The sequence below is a fragment of the Corvus cornix genome, chromosome 5 (genome assembly GCF_000738735.6).
Source record: "Corvus cornix cornix isolate S_Up_H32 chromosome 5, ASM73873v5, whole genome shotgun sequence".
In the NCBI taxonomy this organism is placed as follows: domain Eukaryota; kingdom Metazoa; phylum Chordata; class Aves; order Passeriformes; family Corvidae; genus Corvus; species Corvus cornix.
The window spans coordinates 1966384-1987231 of NC_046335.1; the positions used below are offsets into that span (position 1 = coordinate 1966384).

The 20848-nt window shown below is 46.7% G+C and overlaps 2 protein-coding genes across 3 annotated transcripts in view; one reads left to right on the forward strand and one right to left on the reverse strand.

The window, feature by feature from the left end:
* The window catches only part of ATL1 (atlastin GTPase 1), a 29532-nt gene extending 25668 nt beyond the window's left edge, over positions 1 to 3864 (forward strand). Inside the window, exons 13-14 of one of the 2 annotated variants that reach the window (XM_039552131.1) lie at positions 115 to 129; positions 3095 to 3864. In XM_039552131.1, coding sequence (XP_039408065.1) covers positions 115 to 129; positions 3095 to 3205 — 126 coding nt within the window. In that variant the 3' untranslated portion in view covers positions 3206 to 3864. The remainder of the gene's footprint in view (positions 1 to 114; positions 130 to 3094) is intronic. The other variant, XM_039552132.1, reaches the window with a different exon arrangement.
* Positions 3865 to 4109: 245 nt separating this feature from the next.
* SAV1 (salvador family WW domain containing protein 1) lies at positions 4110 to 19631 on the reverse strand. Its single transcript, XM_039552133.1, has 5 exons — positions 19473 to 19631; positions 17397 to 17843; positions 10067 to 10337; positions 9086 to 9229; positions 4110 to 5270 (listed from the first exon to the last, which is right to left on the reverse strand). The coding sequence occupies exons 1-5, from the start codon at positions 19564 to 19566 to the stop codon at positions 5069 to 5071; spliced, it is 1158 nt and encodes a 385-aa protein (XP_039408067.1). The 5' UTR covers positions 19567 to 19631; the 3' UTR covers positions 4110 to 5068.
* Between the last annotated feature and the right edge of the window lie 1217 nt (positions 19632 to 20848).

Sequence of the window (20848 nt, forward strand, 5' to 3'; positions counted from 1 at the left end):
TGCAAGAGGGGGCCAGTTTGGGATGAGCCCCCCTGGGAGCACCCCATGGACACCTGTGATACACAGAGCTGTTTCTTTCTCTTTCTGTCTCCCCCTTCCCAATGCCTCTCCCAGGGAAGCACCAATGAGGTAAGTGGCTCTTGTTCTCCGCATGCTGCTGGGGCCAGCCAGGCCCTGGGCTCCTGGGAAAAGCATCTTGGCCCCAAAAGCATGTCTGGCCTGGTGGAGGATGGGAGTCACAAGGGCTTGGGGCAGCAGCTGCTGGCCTGGCTGGCTCTGGCTGTTCCCTGTGATCCAGATGCCTGGGCAAGGGTGTGGATGTGGGCACGGCGCTCCAGGCGCTCCTGGGAGCCAAGTGGGAGAGAGATTTGGGTGGGGAACGAGGAACGTATCAGAGGATACGATGGGGATTTTCGTCTTTCTCCCAGCAGTTCTGTTGGGGGATTTTCCTGTTGTGCCAGGAGGTCAAACCCAAACCCCAGATTGTTTTGGAGCACCAACTGTGCAGGTGCAGGCAGGGACAGCCTGGCCAGGCCTCTCCATGCTGCTGGAAGTGCTGTGGGTGTTGTTTTTTGGGAAAAACCACCCCATAATGGATTAAGCTGAATGCAGAACCTGGGAGGCACAGTTCATCTCCCAGCATCTCCCTGGGCAGCACAAGGAATACAATCCTGCTCTCCCAGCGTGGGAGGTTCCGCCCCACTCAGGGGAGACCCCACCTGCAGAGCTGCCTCCAGCTCTGGGGTCCTATGTCAGAAGGACGTGGAGCTGCTGGAACAAGTCCAGAGGAGGCCACGGAGATGCTCCAAAGGCTGGAGCCCCTCTGCTCTGGAGCCAGGCTGGGAGAGCTGGGGGTGCTCACCTGGAGAAGAGAAGGCTCCAGGGAGAGCTCAGAGTCCCTTGCAGGGCCTAAAGGGGCTCCAGGAGAGCTGGAGAGGGACTGGGGACAAGGGATGGAGGGACAGGACACAGGGAATGGCTTCCCAGTGCCAGAGGGCAGGGCTGGATGGGAAATTGGGAAGGAATTCCTGGCTGGGAGGGTGGGGAGGCCCTGGCACAGGGTGCCCAGAGAAGCTGGGGCTGCCCCTGGATCCCTGGAAATGTCCCAGGCCAGGCTGGACAGGGCTTGGAGCAGCCTGGGATAGCCAACCATGTCCCTGCCCATGGAAGGGGGATTGGAGCTTGGATGGTCTTTAGAGGTCCCTTCCAGCCCAAACCATTCTGGGATTCTGATTTATGATCACAGCCCCAGCAGCTCCGTGTGCCCGGCTCCTTGTGCTCCTCCTGCCCAGCACTGCAGGATCCCAGTGTGAGCCCCTGGAATGTTCCTTGGGCAAAGCCTCACCAGGATCTGCCTAAACCAAAAAAAAGGCAACCTTCCTGCACATGGATGTTATTCCAGCTCTGTGTCCAAGGGCCTCCCCAGCCTGGCTGAGGTGTGACATGAGACCTTTCCATGTTTTCCTGTGTCACCAAAGGCTGCCAGCTCCAGCTGGCAGTGCCACCTCCTGAGCCACTGGATTCTGTGGAGAGTTCCTTTAGAAGAAATTCCAGCTGTTAAAAACCCTCCCACCCCTCATCCCTCCCAGCAGCCAGGGCAGCCCTGTGAGACCCCAGGAATACCAACCCCAGCAAGAAGCAGAACATGGGATTTGCTGTGGATGAGGTGTTGAACAAACCCTGCCAAGTAAAAATGAGCACTGTGGGACTGGTTTGGCAGCACAAAACCCTCTAAAACTGCACAAAATGCTGCAAGGTCGCTTAGATGGGGCTTGAAGGTGAATTTTCAAGGAAGACAAGCAGAGAAGCTGCGTGAAGTCTCCTCCACCAGTCCACTGTGTTCCCAACCAATCCCAAAACGCCAGTTTGTTCCCAAAGGCCTGTTTGGGATGTGATCAGCGTCCTGTTGGAGACCTCTGGAGGCATCTCAGCCCTCACCCTCCTCCTCCTCACTGCCCCTTCAGCCTCTCCTGCTTCATTCAGCCCCTGAGCCCACAAGGAACACGTCACCCTGTCAGTGTGGGTTCCTGCTGGTCAGGTGCCTCTTCCCACCCTTTCCAGAGCTAATCCTGGCCTGCCAGCGGTCCCCAGCAGGAACTGGTGGGAGTTGGGTTGGTTTTTTCCTCCCTCAGCGACAAGTTCATTTGAAATGGGAACATCAGCTCCGTGATGGTCACACCAAATCCTCTGCAGCCAGAGCCATGGCCTGGCACCCCCTGTGCCGCTTTCTCTGGGACAAAGGTGGGGAACAGGCAGGGAGGGACATGGGGAGTGTTACTCTCCTGTCACCCCCATGGGACTGGAGCCTGGTCCCAGCCCTGTGGGTGCTGTGCCATCGGTTCCGTGTGGGAAGCACAGCTCCGGGGCAGCCCCGCAGCCGCTCCCGCCTGTTCTGAGCCTGGCCTCGCTCCAGGACAAACGGAAAACAGTAAATTCAGAAGGAAAAAATCCGCATTATCTGCAGAAGAATGATGGGGACAATGACCCATCACACCCTGATCACCTCGGGGAGCTGCCTGAGGGGGGAAAGCAAACGCTGAGGCTGCAGGAATTGAAACTGCGTGAAACACGAAGGGAAAAACAACCCCCAAATCCCTCACTCATAGTCCGAATAATGGATTTAATACAGCTCTAGGGGCATGAGGTGTTTGAAAAATTGGAATTGTAGAGTCACAGAATATCCTGAGCTGGAAGGGACCCACAGGGATCATCCAGGGCAGCTCCTGGCCTTGCCTGGACACGCCAGCAATCCCACCCTGGGCATCCCTGGCAGCGCTGTCCAAATGCTCCTGGAGCTCTGGCAGCCTCGGGGCCGTGCCCATTCCCTGGGGAGCCTGGGCAGTGCCCAGCACCCTCTGGGGGAAGAACCTTTCCCTGATCTCCAACCTAAACCCATCCTGGCACAGCTCCAGCCACTCCCTCAGGTCCTAAATCCGTGAGCTGGAGCCTTTTGTGTGTTGGACACTTGACCCAACCGCGCTGGTGCACAGAATATGCAGGGGCCATGATGGGCTGGAATGGATTGGGATTCCCTGGGTTTGGGATTCCCTGGGAGTGGGAAGGGGCTGGCCAGTGACTGTGTTTCTCTCCCCAGGCCTTGTACAAGCTGTACAGCGCGGCTGCCACCCACAGACACCTGTACCACCACGCCTTCCCTGCGCAGCGAGCCGAGCCCGCCGACGGCGCCGACAGGAAGAAGGTGTAGGGAAGAACCCCACAGGGCACAGTCCCGGCCTGTTCCCAGCCGTGCATGGCCGAGGCACGGACGTCTCCTCCTCGGATCGACATCCTCACCCCGTGTCCATCCCCGATCCCGCTGGGAGCAGGCGGAGCGGCCCCGCCGGGGCAGGGCCAGCATGGATGTGTCCTGTCCCTGTGTACATACGGCACTGCCGCAGCCCAGAGCTTTGGTTTGTCATAGCCAGCGACTCCCAGCTCGTTTATGAAGCCTTATTTCCCCCTTCTTAATTAGTCACCACTGAGGAAACGATAATTTACGTGATACCGCAACTAAAAAGGCTGAAGCTTATCCAAGAGCCAGTTTATTTCAGGTACTTGAACAAGTTATAACATGTAACCACGGTTTTTTCCTTCGTTTAACTGTTCAATTACATAAACATGATTAAAATGTATTAACTTGCTTTATCAGACACTGTAAGGGCACTTCTGCTATGGTCTGTTAACGGTGCTGTGAGGAACGCCGCCGTTGCTGTTTGTCTGCACAAAGTGTCACTTTGTAGCTGTGTTGGAGGAAGTTTCACTGTATTTCTGTACATATTTATCCATGATAGTGCATAGGACGTGTGGTACAGTTCTATTCTTTTATTGTCAGGACTATTAAAGTTTGCTTCTGGTTCCTAAGAAGTTGGTTCTCCAGGGAAAAGTTATTCACTTGCCAGGCAAGAGCTTCTCCTCTGGGATTTTTTATGTTTTTGGTTTGATTTGGGATTTCAGAGTTGGTGTTTTGAGGGTAATTCACCCACTGACAGACCCAGAGCTTGGTGGCACCAAGAGCTTTGATTGTCTCAAGCCCATGTGGCTTTTACTGCTTGTAAGAACGGTTTATTTGATGTTCTAAGAGGCCACAAACTCAGTCACACAACCCTTGGTTCATCGAACAAAATGATTTTTATTGAATTAATAGGATTTACAAGAAATGTACTTTTTTGTCTGCAGTGTTTATTGCACTGAAAAGAACCCATAAATAACATATCAGGACAATTAATGAACCAAATGAAATTACTGGAGAGGGTAACCGGACAATTTATTTCCCCAAGTGAGGAGCTTTAAGACAAAAGCTCATTAAAAAAACCAGTAATTGCTGTTACATCCCTGATTTTCCCCGTGGGGTGGCACAGTGGGTCAGACAAAGCTACTGCCTTTCCACTGGAGCGGGTCAGATTTTGGGAAATGCAGGATCAAAACCACTCTGCTTAGAGATCTTGGTCTTTAGGAAGGTACAAGTGTTCCCCCTCTGAGTAATCTGTGTGAAAATTAGGAGTAAGTCTGGAGTACTAATGAGCTAAAGTAAAAAATAAGGCAACTCAGGCTTCACTTCAGTGAAGCGCTCGGATCCGAAGGGTGAAATCAGCTCCTGGTGGGACTGAACAGGCCCAGGGTTGGTGTTCTGTACATTAAAGCTGTAAACAAAGAGCAGAGCTCTCTCAGGAGAGGGATCCCAAATCCCAAGGGAAATACCCCGAACGAGGCATCTGGATTTGGACAACGTTTGGAAGCCAGGACATGACAGTTGCATCTATTGCCCTTAAAAAATACATAGCCAGCTTTTAATACTGCAGCTGGCTGGTAGGAAAGAGATCAAGGATCAGGGGACCCATCAAACTGCTGGTTTCTCAGGATAACAAACTACTCCCGGTACGGAAAAAAAAGATTAACAAACAATTTCCACTTTTATAAACAACACATAATAAATGTAGAAAAATATTCAAGAGGATAATAACAAAGGTGCAACGTCAACAAAAAAATAAGCTGCCTTTTCAACAAAAGCACTTTTCCTTTGAGAGTTTGTTTGTGGGTGTGAGAAGAACCTGGCAGAGCTGGCTGGAGCTCAGTAGTTGGTGCCGTGCTGCTGCGCGTACCACTGCTGCCGCTGCTGCCGGTGCTCCAGCTCGGTGAGCAGCGCCTGCCTGTAGGCCTCGTACAGCTTCACGATGCGCTCCAGCTCCTTCATGAACAGCAGCTTCAGCATCCCCTGGTACGTGTCCAGGTCGGCCAGCTGGAACAGCTCCCACTTCAGGATGTGGTCGTACCTGGGGGGAGAGCAGAGAGGTTTCTCCAGGCTGGTTCTTGAGCAAATCTGAATTAGCCTGGTTTACGTGGTTGACACAAAAATGAGGAGTTGGGAGTGGAAATGAGCTGGAGAAACATCACAGGGAAATGGCACAGTCCCAGCTAACACACCAAAAACCTCCAGGAATACAGGAGATCCCCTTAACTGACCAGAATAAACCAGAGGAAAACACGGCCTGGGGGAGCTGGGGGTGTTCACCTGGAGAGGAGACGGCTCCAGGGAGGGATCAGAGCCCCTTGCAGGGCCTAAAGGGGCTCCAGGAGAGCTGGAGAGGGACTGGGGACAAGGGATGGAGGGACAGGAGCCAGGGAATGGCTTCCCAGTGCCAGAGGGCAGGGCTGGATGGGAGATTGGGAAGGAATTCCTGGCTGGGAAGGTGGGCAGGCCCTGGCACAGGGTGCCCAGAGAAGCTGTGGCTGCCCCTGGATCCCTGGCAGTGTCCAAAGCCAGGTTGGATGGAGTTTGGAGCAGCCTGGGATAGTGGAAGGGGTGGGATGGGATGGTTTTTAAGGCCCTTTCCAACCCAAACCATTCTGGAATTCTATGGAAATGCATTTTGGAAGCATTGAACAGCATTTCCATTCACAAGACACCTGGAACATTTACCGTAAAACATCTGTTAAAATCAGAGTAACACAGAAAAGTGAATTCTTCCAGCAGCTCAGCAGGTACCTCCCAGGGGATGGGGGCAGTGCCAGCCTTCCCTCCCAACCAACTGTTCCCAATCCAGCTGTAACGAGTGTTCTTGGCTGCTTAACCTCTCCAATTAACCCCTCTTGGTTAATTAGCAGCAATAATCTACAATAAATATTTAATGCAAGCCCTGATGTGGTTCCACCCTCCTTTCCTGCTTTTCCCTCATTACAATCCACTCACAATCTTGATTTGCTTAGCTTGGAAATAGGGAGCTGACTGCTCTGATTATTACGGAACAGGAGAAACTCATGGAATAACGGAATTATTTGGTGCAGCTGAGGCACAGGAGAAGATGGATTCACCTGAGTGAAGGCTGAAGCTGAAATACCAGTGAATTTATGGAAATAAACTGCATTCCCCACTGAAAGGTCACATTCCAGAGGCATGAGAGAAGCACCAGGACGTGCAGGTGACTTCCAAAGAGGCTCTGAGGAATTTTAAGAATTTAACTAAAACTGAGCACAGCTTCTATAAACTTCCTAAAGAACAGCTGCTGTACTGAAGTTACACCTAATCCTGACAGGGCTGCACTGCTAAAATCAGTTTTCTCCCCCAAAAAAAGAGAAGTAACAAATTGCAGCTGTTTGGAGTTTGAGCTCTGTATTGACAAAGAGGGGTTTGAAGGTTTCCAGGTACAGCCACCTTTGGGAGCACCTTGGGATTGTTGAGATCACAGGAACAACACCTTTCCCTCTCTCTCCTTTCCCACTCATGAGGAGCCAAATAAACCCCTGGCTGAGAAACAGGAGGTTACTAGAACAGAGCAGGCAGCCAGAATATCCCATGCCCTGGGCTTTTCCCAGTGGATACCAAGGATTTAATACAAACCAGGACGGTGTCAACACAAGAGACGCTGATTTGCCCTGAATCTCGACAGCCTACAGTTGGGTAGGGCTGGAAGAACAAAGTCCTGCCTTCGGATCCCAGCTCCAAAAGAGGTGGGGAAGAACCTGAACCATGTGATCTCTGCAAGGAAGGAATTTTGGGGTCCTCACCCTCATGCCACTGTGGGAACAGCTCCCAGACTGGGATACCTGAAGAGGGAGAAAGATCCCATTTGAGAGTTGAGCCAAGGGTTAAGATCAAGTTTGGAGTCTTGACGGCAGCGTGAGACTCCGAGAGCTGCACTCGGGCTCTCCAAACAAAACCCCAGAGATGCCAGGAGAGGGGAAAAGGATTCCTCAAGGGAGCAAAAATTCCTTGATACTGGACAGGTTTGGGCTGGAAGGGACCTCAAAGCCCATCCAGTGCCATCCCTGCCATGGCAGGGACACCTCCCACTGTCCCAGGCTGCTCCCAGCCCCAATGTCCAGCCTGGCCTTGGGCACTGCCAGGGATCCAGGGGCAGCCACAGCTGCTCTGGGCACCCTGAGCCAGGGCCTGCCCACCCTCCCAGCCAGGAATTTTTCCCTATAAAGTAGGGACTATTTTGGCTAACACTGGACTCTCTATTAAGCTTTTTCTAACCCTAATTCTTTTCCTCTAGAGAAATTTGTTGGAAAAACCCCTAATATTCCCTATTTTTGCCATAATGATCTACTTTTCTCAACAAAAACAACTGGGCTTTACAGCTACATGGATTTACAGTGCCAGGGCTAAGTAAGAAACCGTAAGAAAATAAACCAAATTATTTCAGTGCAAAACTGTGCTGATAATTAAAACCTTGTCTCAGCCTACTTGATAGAAAGAAATCCCTGAGTAATTGTTTGTCTTATATTTCTTTCTCAAGTTTGAAGACAAATATCCGAAAGAATCCACACAACACAGACTGAACTATTTAAAATTACATTGTCTGGATGTGCCAAAGAGCTAAATAAAAAAATGCAGCTGCAGGCAAAAACTGGAAGTATTTCTAGGGAACAAATCCTACAGGCTACAGGAACTAAGTGTGGAGCCTCAGTGAACTGGGGGATTTTAGGGCAATTTAAATCTTTATGGGCTGCTGGCAAACCCAGCAGTCACAAGAAGTAATAGAACTCATTCAAACTGTAGTTACTAGAAGCAGGTAATAAAAATAGGGAAATTTTTTTAGTGGGAGTCACATCTCAGCCTGAATTTGCAATTCCAGACTGGCCTCGCTGCTGTAAAACTGAGTTTCCCCATATTCTCCCTACAAATAGTACATGATTTAATAATTATTAAACCATATTTGGGGTTTTATTGCTTTCTATTCAGTGTAACTGTTCTGCAGAGCTTGCACCCATTAGAAAATCTCATTTGTTTATGCTGACTCAAACCTTTTTTTTGGAGGAAACTCCCTGTTCCTGTAGCAGTTTATGTGACAAAATGACTTTTTATTACCACTTAGTTTTTAATTCAATTTCTTGAACAGAAATATAGGAATAGAAATATAGATGTCAGCCTGTATTTGGCCTTCCAGGGCCTAAAGGGGCTCCAAGGGAGCTGGAAAGGGACTTTGGGCCAGGGATGGAGGGAAGGACAAGGGGAATGGCTTTATAAATTTAGGTTGGCTATCAGGAAGAAATTGTTCCCTGTGAGGGTGGGGAGGCCCTGGCACAGGGTGCCCAGAGCAGCTGTGGCTGCCCCTGGATCCCTGGAATGTTCCAGGCCAGGTTGGCCAGGGCTTGGAGCACCGTGGGATAGTGGGAGGTGTCCCTGCCCATGGCAGGAGTTGGAATGGGATATTTTTTAACTTCCCTTCCAACCCAAACCATTTCATGATTCTATGATTTAAAATTCTTAAGGGTGAAGGAAAAGCTGTGCTGTTTAAAAAGAAATATAAGAGACATGAGGAAGTTACACCCTAAAAATGTTTCACATATTTTCTGAGCACGCGGTACTGCTCTTGTAAATACTCTGAAAGCAAAACACATCCTTCACTCTCTGACAGAGCTTTCTGCAAGTTGTGTGAGCTGCAAGAAGTGATCACTTCAAGTAATGCCTGAAACAAAGCAAATTAATGTGGTAAACATTTGGTACAACTCCCTCAGGCTGTCAACCTCAGCCCTGATGCAGCTAAAAACCAGATACTCCACAAGCTCCACTGTCAGTCGTGGAAATCCAAATTTTTTTTCACTTTCAGTGTGAAATGCAGAAGAAAAAAAGGCAGAATCTCACTTGACAGGAGCCCTGGCATAGACCTGCAGCCAGTCAGGGATCTCAGCACTGTGGTAGGGGTTGGCAGGGACCAGCAGGGGTTGGCTCCTCTCCGCGGGCTGCGGCTGGTAGGACACGGGGGGCGGCTGATCGTAACGGGGAACGCTGCAAGGGACAGGGACAAGCGTCACCTCCACTGCAATCATGGAGTTATTAACATTACACAGACATTAATTAGTGCAAAGGCTGGTGTGCAACCTCACACGGGGCGTTGCCTCAGCTGGCCCGCACTGAGCAACCTGCTGCTGCTGTTGTGGTAGAATTCACCTCAGCCCCACTCACCAGAGCACAACAAAGCCCTGGAGCTGTTCTTAAAAGTATTGATTCATATAATCCACCAGTTAATGTATTAGAACAGATGTATTCAGGCAGCAGCTGATCAGAGTTATTCCATATAAAGGTATCCCTATGTATTTATTTATCGTTTGTGCCACAAGCTGAAGAACTTTCTCTTCCTGGGTATCCGCAGAATAGACTGAGCAGGAGAAATTAACAGTTAATTAAATATTAACAATTAACTGTTAGATTTGGTGTGTATTAACAATTAATATTGGATTTGGTGTGTATTAATTTTATTTTACCTTGAAATTATGAGTAGCTAAAATATCCATTTTAATTCCAGACAAGACTTAATTCATGTTTCACATGTTCAGAGCATCTCCAGGAACATCAGATCAAGCTTCCTTTCAGTTTACATTTCAATTCTGTTCTCAGCAACTCTGATGTTTTACTGACAGCTGAAGAGCTGCTTTGTTAGATTTAGGAGCAATATCCTGCTTCTAAACTTCAGAAACATGAGACAAACCCCCAACTTTTTCTAAAAACCTTACTGAGAACCAGCAAAGCTGAAAATAAGGATTTTTTGTATTTGATCCAAACCCAGCTCCACTGCCCTAAGTGGACAAAGAAACCCAGGCAGAGCAGGGAAGGTGGGAGGCTCACCTGGGAGCACAGGGGTGTTTGTACTGAGCCCTTTTGTTGATGTGATCCACGTAGTAGACCCCGAATTCCGCGGACTCCACGCGCTCCCAGCCCGGCGGGAGCCCCTCCCGCTCCAGAGGGTGGCTCCAGTGGGTTGTGTTCGTGTTGTGATCTATGTAGTATTTCCTTCCTCGGATAGTCCAGTCCACTGACCAGCCAGGAGGAAGAGGTAAATCTTCAGAACTATGATTTGTTAAGTTTCCTAAAGATGTAGCAGCAACTCTCCCGATGCCTACAACAAAGGGAGATCAGTGGTTAGTTCAAGATTTACAGAAATTTTAATTTCTGTTAATAAATTATTACAGCTGCTTCATTTATCAACAAAAAAAACCCCCACAGCTCTTTTTCTAGTTAAAGTCAGAAGTGAAAACCATCCAGAAAAATCACTGAGTCCCAACAAAGCCTTTCAGGTGAACCAGTCAAGAACAGCAACAGGACAAGGTAAAAGGAGAGAGGAGAGACAAGCAGGGTTGGGGGTACAAGAGCTGACAGGAATCAGTAGCTGATTAAATTCCCACCTTTTCCCTGGAAACAGAGCACAATTGGGATTTACCTGTCACTAAATTTAAGAGATTGCTCAGTAGCACTTTGAATTATGTGATTTGTTGTAACACACAGAGAGCTTTTACAAATTAGCAGCTGGATGGTGAGACGTGACTACAGGAACAGCTCCTTTCCCATCCCTTCCTAGGGATACTCAGGAAGCTGGGTGAAATAAAAGCTAGATGAGCAAGTACAGAAAACTCATATAAAAACCACCCCCAAGACACCCAACCACAAAAACCAAGTGACATAATCAAGAATTCTGCAGGTTCTTTCCATCCCTGGGAATTCGCTATGTCCTGGATGTGCTGGGCTAAATTCAACTCTCTTTTAAAATTCATTTCAAGTAATTCCCTCCAGTCACTCACAGTTAAACAGTTCTACAGTTAAACACTGTCTGGTTTTAAAGACAATTCCAATTATCTTTTCATCCCACAACCAAACAGATCTATTCAATCCCATTATCACCAGAGTTTGTGTGTTACTATTTTCCATAGCCAGCAGAAGGGATTTGGGAGTCACTTTTCCCACTTTTTTAGAAGTCAGAAATCACCCCCTCACACATTTACTGACAGGAATACACCCCCTCCTTCTTTTTTTCAGGAATAACATTTTTGTGGGGTTATTTTTTGAGAGAAGGGAAACGCAGAGTCTCTCTAATCTAAAATGACAGCCTGAAATCTGGGTGAGCTATTTCTTAACAAAATATAACAATAATCCAAAATAAAGTTACAGGAAGGCTCCAAAACAACTGGATAAATAAAAAATAAATTAAACTCCCCCTCAAAAACATCCTCCTGAGTTTCTTTAAAGCTTTATCCTCATCCATAAATCTTTTTCCAGCATTACCATGTTCTGAGCTGTTTGGCCTTAAAGGATTTCCTCGTTTCAGTACTTACCTATTTGTCAGCATTATCAAGGGAAGCTGATGGCTGTGTCCATCTTTAATTAGGATTGAACAACCTAGACCTTAATTCCAAAGACACATCCTGGAGGCTTCCTGACCTTTGGAAGGACTGGGGCAGGGAAGCTGGTTCAGCCCCTTGCTACAGTGGAGGCACTGGTTTGGTTTTCATGCCACTGACAAAATACAAACATTTCAGCTTCTTGAAAATGCAGTGCTTGGGATAAACAGATCCAGGATTTCCCCCAATTAACTGAACCTCTGGGTTGTAATTTCATGGATGTGTAAATAGTGACTGTTAAATCAACACTGCCAGGAGATCTGAACACAAACTTGACTGAGGGGGGAAAAAAAAAAATCCGTATTTTTCTGTTTACTGTTAAAATCTGCATATCCCTGTATTTTTCTTACAGTTCCTCCTCCTGAAATTCTGGCCTCAAATCCATAGATATTTATATTTACTCCTTGGGGTAAAGGTTAATGCTTCCCAACAGCTGGAAGAGGTGCCAACCTCTGCACCACCACGTTCTCCTGACACATGGATTCTCCCAATGCCAGCTTATTTTTAATTTCCAAGATGCAAAGAACGAAAGTAACACCAGGCCATAAATGTTTTTTTCCATTCCTTTTGCCACGTTGATTTCATACATGAAGAAGCAGAGCCATACCATAACAGAGCCATTCTAATAGCAGAGCCATTAAAATAAATTTATACAGATGTAGAAATAACCAGTTTTGAACAGTGTTCTATGAATGTGAAATCAAAGTCTAGACTTATAAACTGATGGTTTTAACTATCATTTTTTCCCTTAAATCACAGATTATATTGGAATATTCTCTGTGTTGGAAGTTTTAAGATGTTGATATTGATAGGGCCATAAAGCCTTCAACCCAGTGTGGCATGAAAATCAACAATTAGTGCAATTTAGACATTTTCTCATATAAAATTCTTTTTTAGAGATCAAAAGAAATTGTCTGTTGGCTTTCCTGATAAATCTCAGCTGTTCCTTTGTGGGAGAATGGATACACACTAAGAGAAAAAGCTCCTCCTATAGTTCTGAACAGTAAGAGAAGAGGAAAATCAACTTTTTAATATATATAAATATACCTGTAAGTATCAACAATAAGACCAAACAACACTTGGAAGAGTAAATTCCTATGTGACCTTTTCCAAAGTATAACCCAAAGAAGAAAGTTCCAAGACAGCCTAAATCCATGGACTGTGAACACTGCCTTTTCCATGGCAAATTGCCAGGAATGACATTTTCTGTATTTAAATTCCAGGTAAAGTCTGAGCTCTAAAGCATTTTCACAGCAGCCCAAAGCTCCACACAGGATTTTCCTGCAAGCACCAGGGATATTCCCTGGATTATGGGCTGGCACCAGATTTATGTATCCCAAATATAAAACCTGAACAGTTTTTATACAAACATCCAGTGTAAAACCTGGGGTTTTCCTGGCATGGAGGACATGATCCCTACCACAAGATACACTGATTCATTGTAACTCTCAGGACTTTTTTGCTCACACACTCTTTTAGCTGTAACAAGACAGAAATCCTCATTCTTCCTGCTTTCCCAAGGAACACAGTTGCTTAAATTATCCACTTTTTCCAAATGTTTCCTTTCCTCTGCTTAAGGATGAGCACTCTCTGGAGTGGCATTATCAAACCTCAAGGATCGTCAACAGTTAATTTAAATGTATGCATTTGTAAAACCTTTTCAAAATGTCTCTTTTGAGCTTGTCAAGCCTCATTTGGAAATTCTGAATATAATATAATATAATATAATATAATATAATATAATATAATATAATATAATATAATATAATATAATATAATATAATATGGGGTATTTTTTGGTTCAGCTGTTACTTTTAAGGAACATCAATATTAAAATTATTTGAGGCTTTAATTTTCCTTCCATTTCTAAAATCTTCAACTTAAAATCTTGAATTAATTACCTTTGAGCACCACATTGCAATGCACTTTATCAATGCAAGGAGTTCTTTCTCTTAAAAATGTAATTGAAGCCAATAAAGTCACAAGTGAGAATAATCTGTAGTGTGTTCTTCACTCAAGGAAACTGTGTTTGGTTTGTTCCTTTGGGAAGGAACAAAGGAACTGGAAGTGATGTCAGTGCTTTCCCAGCTCAGTAAAAGGGCTTTACTCTGAGGGCACCCTGCCTGGAAAGAAGTCCAAGCCCTTTGGAGCAAAGATTTCCAGGCCAGCTAAGGGCAGCTCTTCAGGTAAGAAGGACAGGAGAGAAATCCCATCACCAGCATAAAGGGGAAAGAGTAAAACCACAGGAGAAAGCCTCACTTGGGTAGAAAATGCCCTGATGCTGGCAGAGAAACTTCAGAGCCCAGGAACTCCCCACATGTGGCTTCACCCAAATTTCCAAGTGCTGGAGAACAAATCTTACAAAACAGTATTTGTCTTTAATTAGCCCAATTGTCTTGAGAGCCTTTTTTGAAGATGCCAAAATCCTCTCCCTTCCCCTCATCAGTGCGGGGTGAAGAGCAGGAAGAGAAGATGAACAAACTGTTTAATTTTGAAGGAGTAAGTAATAATAAAGTAACACAAAGTTCCAGTAACTGTCCTGTTTAGACAGGTCTGCAGGTCCCAGGCCTTCCTAACCCACTCCAGAGCATCTGAAGGAACTTCCTGAGCACAAGCACCACTTTAGTTGGTGGGAATGGGGTGTTCCAAGCAAGCACAAACTCACAAATAGGAAATGACAGGAAGAACTCTGAAAGCTTCAAGAATTATGCTGCAAAATTACTGCAAAATCAGCACAAAAGAAGAACAGGGCAGGAACTGCCATTTGTTTAAAAATGTGAGAAGTGTACACACAGAAAAATAAAACCAGTGCTATTTCAGCTCTAAATGGGTTTCATGCCATCATTTGTATCTATTTTGCTCTTACATTAAACAAGTTTGCAATTTTTAAGGGGTACAGCTTAACAGACGAACCAAAAGCACACTGGATTCTCTGTTGACTGTTTTTCTCCTGTGACATCCCAGTGAACTCATCACAATCCACCACCAGAAAGTGCCTTTACAGTGTGATTTCAAGCTCAGCAATTTTCACAGAAGACACAGAAGAATGTTTCAGCTTACCGCTCACACAGGTACAAATAACTCTGAGGTCTTGGTTACAAGTTAGTTCCAATCTACACTGTAGGTATAACTTCAACCACAGACCTCCCCAAAACTTTAACCTAGAAGAGAGGAAAGAGATGGCGAGGAAAGACAGGTAAAGTCTCTTAGAATTAAAAGTTTGAAAAGGACACTAATAAAAAAAAAAAAAATCAAAAATCTAAGAAATGCCACAGAGGTAGCTAAACATACAAAATTAGGAGGTATCTCAACTGAAAACACTGGTCAGGAAAATCAGCAGCATTGAATTGCTAATTAGAAACAAATTTAATGAAAATATGGAAAGGAGGACATGGTAGAAGTGAATCACAATGAGAGAGAAAACATGACTTCAAGGAGAAATGCCTATGGAAGGACATGGCACTGCTAAAACATCAACTGCTGAAAAACCACAGGGCTTCCCTAAAGACGTGGCTGAACACTTTGAAGATCTCGGTAGGAATGTTTTGAACTTCTCTCCAAATTACAAAGAGGAGAATCTTGATTTTGAATGAAAGCTGAAATTCACAGGCACTTCTTCACCTCCAGACTGCAGCTTCCCAAAAATCATCTCAGTGTGACCACCATGAAATATCATCAAAGCAAGAACACCTTGTGTTCACCAGGCAACATCTCCTTGGGAATCCACCCACACCACACCAGAACTGGCCAAGGGGACCTTTAGAGGGAGGCTGGGAGAGGAGGGAAAGGGGAGAAGGCAGCATTTACAAACTCCAGCTAATAAACAGACTTTTCATTCGGAACTGCAGGCATTAGGCAATTTTGCCATCAATTATCTCAATGAAGAGAAACACCAATGGGGATGTGTAAAGAAAAAGTTAATTTAGACAAAGACAGTGAAAGCAACAGGCTCAGTATTCTGGAAATGCAAGAAAAAGAAACAAGGAATTACAGAGAGATTTGGGTAACTCAAGGAAAACACTGAAGGTCTGAAGGCAATGGAAGGTTCAAATAAAAAGAAGCTTAACAGTGAGATGAAGGAAGTTAACAAAATCTAAAATTTTCTTTTTTTGGGCCACATAATTCTTTAAGAAAAAGGAAAAGAGGATTTTAAGAGTTCATATGGAGATGAAAAAAAACTGAGGAAAGGGAAAATATTGGCAGTTGAAAGGCTCACCTTTGTCTCTCCCTACAAGTGCATGACATTAAATACTCACCCATCACAAACCTGTGTAGAATTTGTTCAAACTATTAAATGTTAAAGTACGAAAATGAATGACAAAACCAAGCAAACAGGAGCAGCTTCTTTATGATTTCCAGGGCTAAGAGGGCACAGGTCAACAAAGAGCAGGAAAAAAAAAATCTATTTAGGAAGATGTTGCTACAGTTGAGAAAAATATGGCTGTGGAGCCCTTCTTTTAAAAATTTGATATATTAACCTCCACTTCCAAGCTACAGCTTCATTTCTGGAAATCTCCTCAGCAGACACAGCTACTGTGGTAATTCTGAAGGTTAAATTGATGGATTGGTTTGAGAAATCCTCCCCTCCTGCCTCTCCTCCCTAAAATATCCCAGCACACACTACTAGGTGCTTGTTACCTGGACCAGGTAAATGTTTAATGACTGTTGGATGAGCATCAACTGGCAGAGGTGGATGGTTTGCACACAAAATCCAAGTAGATCACATATATTAACATTTAACAAAATAAAAGGAGGATTGAAGTAGCAGGCCTTAAACACCATCATTTCAGAATTTCCCTGCTGGAGTTTCCATTTTTCATGGAAGTATTTCTGTGCTGAAGAAAACAAAAGCACTGACAGGTTCTAATCCCACACACGAGGTCAGTAGCATTAAAAGTTGATGTTCTGCCCCGCAGATTTATTTTTCTAGACAGGAGGTTTATTTTATTAGACACCAATTGCTATCTTGTTTACAGATTATAAGTGACAACGAATTTCATATTGAAGGTACATTATTTACAGGTTTGAAATGTTTGTTTCAAACTCCTCCTTGGGCATAGGTTTTGTAATATCAAATACAGAACTAAGTATTTCAGAAAAATAATATTTAATGGATTCTTCTTTCTTATGCTGTTCTGTTTTAGAAAACAAAGGCAAGTTGCAGTCAAAGTAAGGGGGGAAGAGGCATATTTACAAACAATTTTAAAAGCTAAAGGAAAGGAGGCAAGGACTAGGAAGTCAATTTCAGCACTAATTAGATGCCAATTTGCTAATTACACAAAGCAGTCATTTCTCCCTTTTACTATTTATAGGAAATTATTTTAATTATTGAGGTCAAATCCAAACAATGAAATTAAATAATAAGATGATAATTAAAATTTAATGATAATAACAATAATAATAATAATGCTGCAATATAATTTAGAGCTGTTTGTTAATTCTCTACAGCATGAAAATAGGAGATGTCCCTCAATGAATAAAATTCCTTGCTAGCCAGCAAATGATGTGCAGAGGAGATGTACATATGCCTGGCATTAAAAAACCCAAACTTGCTTGACCTTACTCAGTTTACTTAGTAAAATAATCCTGGTTTAAGTCTGTTTTTCCTTTCTGGGTATGTGTGATCAAACTCTCAATTCTAATTATTTAGATCCCAGAAATGCCATGAAAAAGCAGCTCTGTCCTACACACCTCAAACACGATCCTGATCATCCAGACACACCTCTGCACCCGAACTCTCAACCAAAACCGTATTTTTAACAAAAGCAACAACGAATCCTTACCTGAAGTGTGCCTCCCATGGTTCTGGGACATCCTCTGGAAAAGATCACTGTTGTGTTCATAATACCTGTAGTCCTCGTGCAGGCGGTCGTTCAGCTGACGTCTCCTCTGGGCATCGTAGAAATGATCATAGTAATAGCCCCGGGCTCCGGCGTCGCCGTTCTCCAGCCCGGGACTGGCTTCGGAGAGGAAGGACTGCGAGGAGGAGCCGTATTCCCTCGGGACCTCAGCCAAACTCCTGGCAAGGTAGGAAGGTGCAGACAGTCTGTTGCTTTCTCGCCTCATTATTTCGTGAGGTGGCCTCTGCACCGGAGTTCGGAGGAAGCTCTGGTTCCTGGAAACAATTCCATCTCCCCCCGGCGGGTAGGCAGAGGATGTGGAGTCGGGAGGGCAGATATCAGTTCGTCTTGGAATGGTCGGACCGTGACGGATAAATGAAGGCATCAGATCTGATAGAGAGCATGGAGGAGAAGTAAGAATTCTGCCTATACAGTATCTGAGCGGCCACGGTGATTTACACCCTGAAACTGAGAAATTCACGTGCAGAACACACTCAAGGCACCTCTACTGCCTATGTAAATGTGATGGGAATGCTGCAGAGTGTCCTGGTGCAGCAGAAACCAGCACACCCCACAACAGCAACAGATTGGTGCCAGGACAGAGCAGTTCTGCCAGGAGAACTGCAGCTACAACAAACAAACCAACCCCAAACCCATCAAAAAAACCCACACAAGTGAAAAAAACCCCAAACCACCCACACTGTGTTGTGGCTACATCAGTCAGGGTTCGTATCTCTCTATGAGAAGGGTCAAGAAAATCCAAATATCCTGGTTACTGCTTCATTGGGAATGCTGTCCATAACTGGGAATGACAAGATGTTAATGCCCACAGGAATTCAGAACAGAAACAGAAACAGAATTCACACTACCCCCCCTAATCCCAGAGTCACAAAGTTCAGCCAGAAAAATGCTGTCATTCCATAGACGTTAAGTTCTCAAATTATCACAGAGATATTTCACTTTCCCCTTTACAATTTCACTGCCTCCTTTCAGTAAGTGAAACATCCCTCCTCTCCCTACTTTTACTTTCAACATGATATAAATAAGTAGTTTCCTGCCAGGTAAGTCAATACAAATCATAACTTTCATATAGAATGAGATTATGCCTATTATTAATTACTCCTTATTAATAAACTCTTACAATTTATGGTTAAAATCTGGTGCACCCCAGAAGGTGTCAGCAATCAATCCAATTATTTATTGTGTAAACAAACCCATTTCAGTCTCGGGTTGTCTTCAAAGACCAACAAAACCAAACCTAAGTGCACTTTCAGTGTGTATTTGTTGGGTCCAGCCCTGGGAGCACAGGGCTGTGGCATCAGAGCCACGGGAAGATCCCTGCATCCCAGGTGACCTCACCAGGCTGAGTCATGGCTAGGACCTGGAGCGTTTGCTTCCGCAGGGATTTTATGCAACTGCCTGGCGGGACAGTTATCTCATTCCACAGCGCCCAGATCGGGAACACAACCACTCCATTCTGGAAAGAGCGCGGGGTCACGGAATCACGGAATCGCAGATTGCTTTGGGCTGGAACGGTGCCCCGAAGCTCACCCAGCTCCAAGCCGTGCTACAGGGACACCTCCACTATCCCAGGTTGCTCCAAGCCTCATCCAACCTGACCTTACGATCACTTCGGTTCATGTAAAAACAATGCCTGGAGACTGTCTGAACCCCGGCCTGCTAAAACGGAGGAACCCAGGACCGAGAAAATACAGAAACCCACCAAGTTTGGGCACGCTGAGCACCCGGTGGCACAACGCGTGCAGAGCTCGCTTTGAAAGTCGGGCTTCCTTTCAGTTTTAACTTCCCTCTGTTATCTCCCAGAGCTCACAGCATGATTAAACACACATTTACAGGGAGGAATAACCCCCACATACACCCACAGGGATGAGGCCCCCTCACCCCGCCAAGGCCGCGCAGCTCCAGGGCCCGCCAGACCCGTACCGGCCGCACACAAAGGCCTCGGGCCGCGCCCCCCGGAGCCCCGCGCCGGTGTCGCCCGGTCCCCCCGATACTCACTCCGCAGCAGCGGGCTCGTCTCCTTCTTCACGTACTTCCCCTGCACCTCGCCCGGCTTGGAGAGCTCCGTCCGCGTCTTCTTCCGCGACAGCATCCCACCTCCCGGCCCGCTGCCACCGCCCGCATGCCCGGCGCCGCTCCCCGCTCCGCAGGCGGGGGGGGGGGGTCCGGCCGCCCCCGGGGGCCGGGCCGGGACCAGGAGCGGGGTTGGGATCGGGATCGGGATGGGGCCGGGCCGGGGGTCGCTGAGGGGACGCGGCGGGCGCGCGGGGGGTTGTGGGAAGGCGGCGGCCGCCGCCCTCCGGGCCGGCCGCGGGGCAGCGCAGGGGAGGGGCGCGGCCACAGCGCCCCCGCGCGGCGGGGAGGGCGCGGCCCCTCAGGGAGCGGCGGGAGCCCGGGAGAGCAGAAATGCCGGGATAGCTGGAATTCCCGGAATGACAGAGATCCCGGAAAAACAGAGATCCTGGAGTAACAGAGGGACAAAATCACAGTGACAGAACCACCGAATCGTTTAGGTTGGAAAAGCCCTCCCAGGCCATCGATTCCAACCTGTGACCGATTCCCACCTCGTCAGCCATCCCGGAGCGCTGAGTGCCACGGTCCGGTGCTCCCCTGGACACCTCCAGGGATGGGCACTCCAACACCTCCCCGGGCAGCCCCTTCCATTACCTGATAACCCTTTCCATGGAGAAATTTTCCCTAATATCCAATCCAAACCTCCCCTAGCACTGCTTGAGGCCGTTTCCTCTTGTCCTTTGGGAGCAGAGCCCGACCCCCCCGGCTGCCCCCTCCTGTCAGGGACTTGTGCAGAGCCACAAGGTCCCCCCTGAGCCTCCTTTGCTCCAGCCTGAGCCCCTTTCCCAGCTCCCTCAGCCGCTCCTGGTGCTTCAGACCCTTCCCCAGCTCCGTTCCCTTCTCTGGACACACTCCAGCCCCTCAGTGTCTTCTTGTGAGGAGCCCAGAACTGGACACAGCAGTGCTTGACCAGGGAGGTTGGACCAGGAGCCCACTGTGGTCCCCTCCAGCCTTTCCCATTCCATGATTCTGTGAAAGGCTTGCAACAAGCCCACAATACTTTCCATATAAAGGTGAAGAGCAGGGATGCAACTTCAGCAGAACATATGCCAAGATGTGTTCACTCCCTGTCAGTTTTTTACTAAATGTCATACTTTCATAATGGAAGAAACTGCTTCTCAGAGCTGTCAAACAGTCCTTTTTATTAGTGTGTATGCCTCTGACAAATTTGCAGATACTACTTGAAATATTTACAACATCCATGGGAAGAAAGCTGGCAGCTGCCCCTGGATCCCTGGAATGTGCAAGGCCAGGTTGGACGGGGCTTGGAACAACCTGGGACAGTGGAAGGTGTCCCTGCC

Coding starts and splice junctions, on each gene's coding strand:
- SAV1 (XM_039552133.1), bottom strand. CDS start 19,566: ATGCTGTCGCGGAAGAAGACGCGGACGGAGCTCTCCAAGCCGGGCGAG. Junction 17,844..19,472: donor GACGAGCCCGCTGCTGCGGA/GTGAGTATCGGG, acceptor GCTCTCTATCAG/ATCTGATGCCTTCATTTATC. Junction 9,230..10,066: donor AAACACCCCTGTGCTCCCAG/GTGAGCCTCCCA, acceptor TGTCCCTTGCAG/CGTTCCCCGTTACGATCAGC.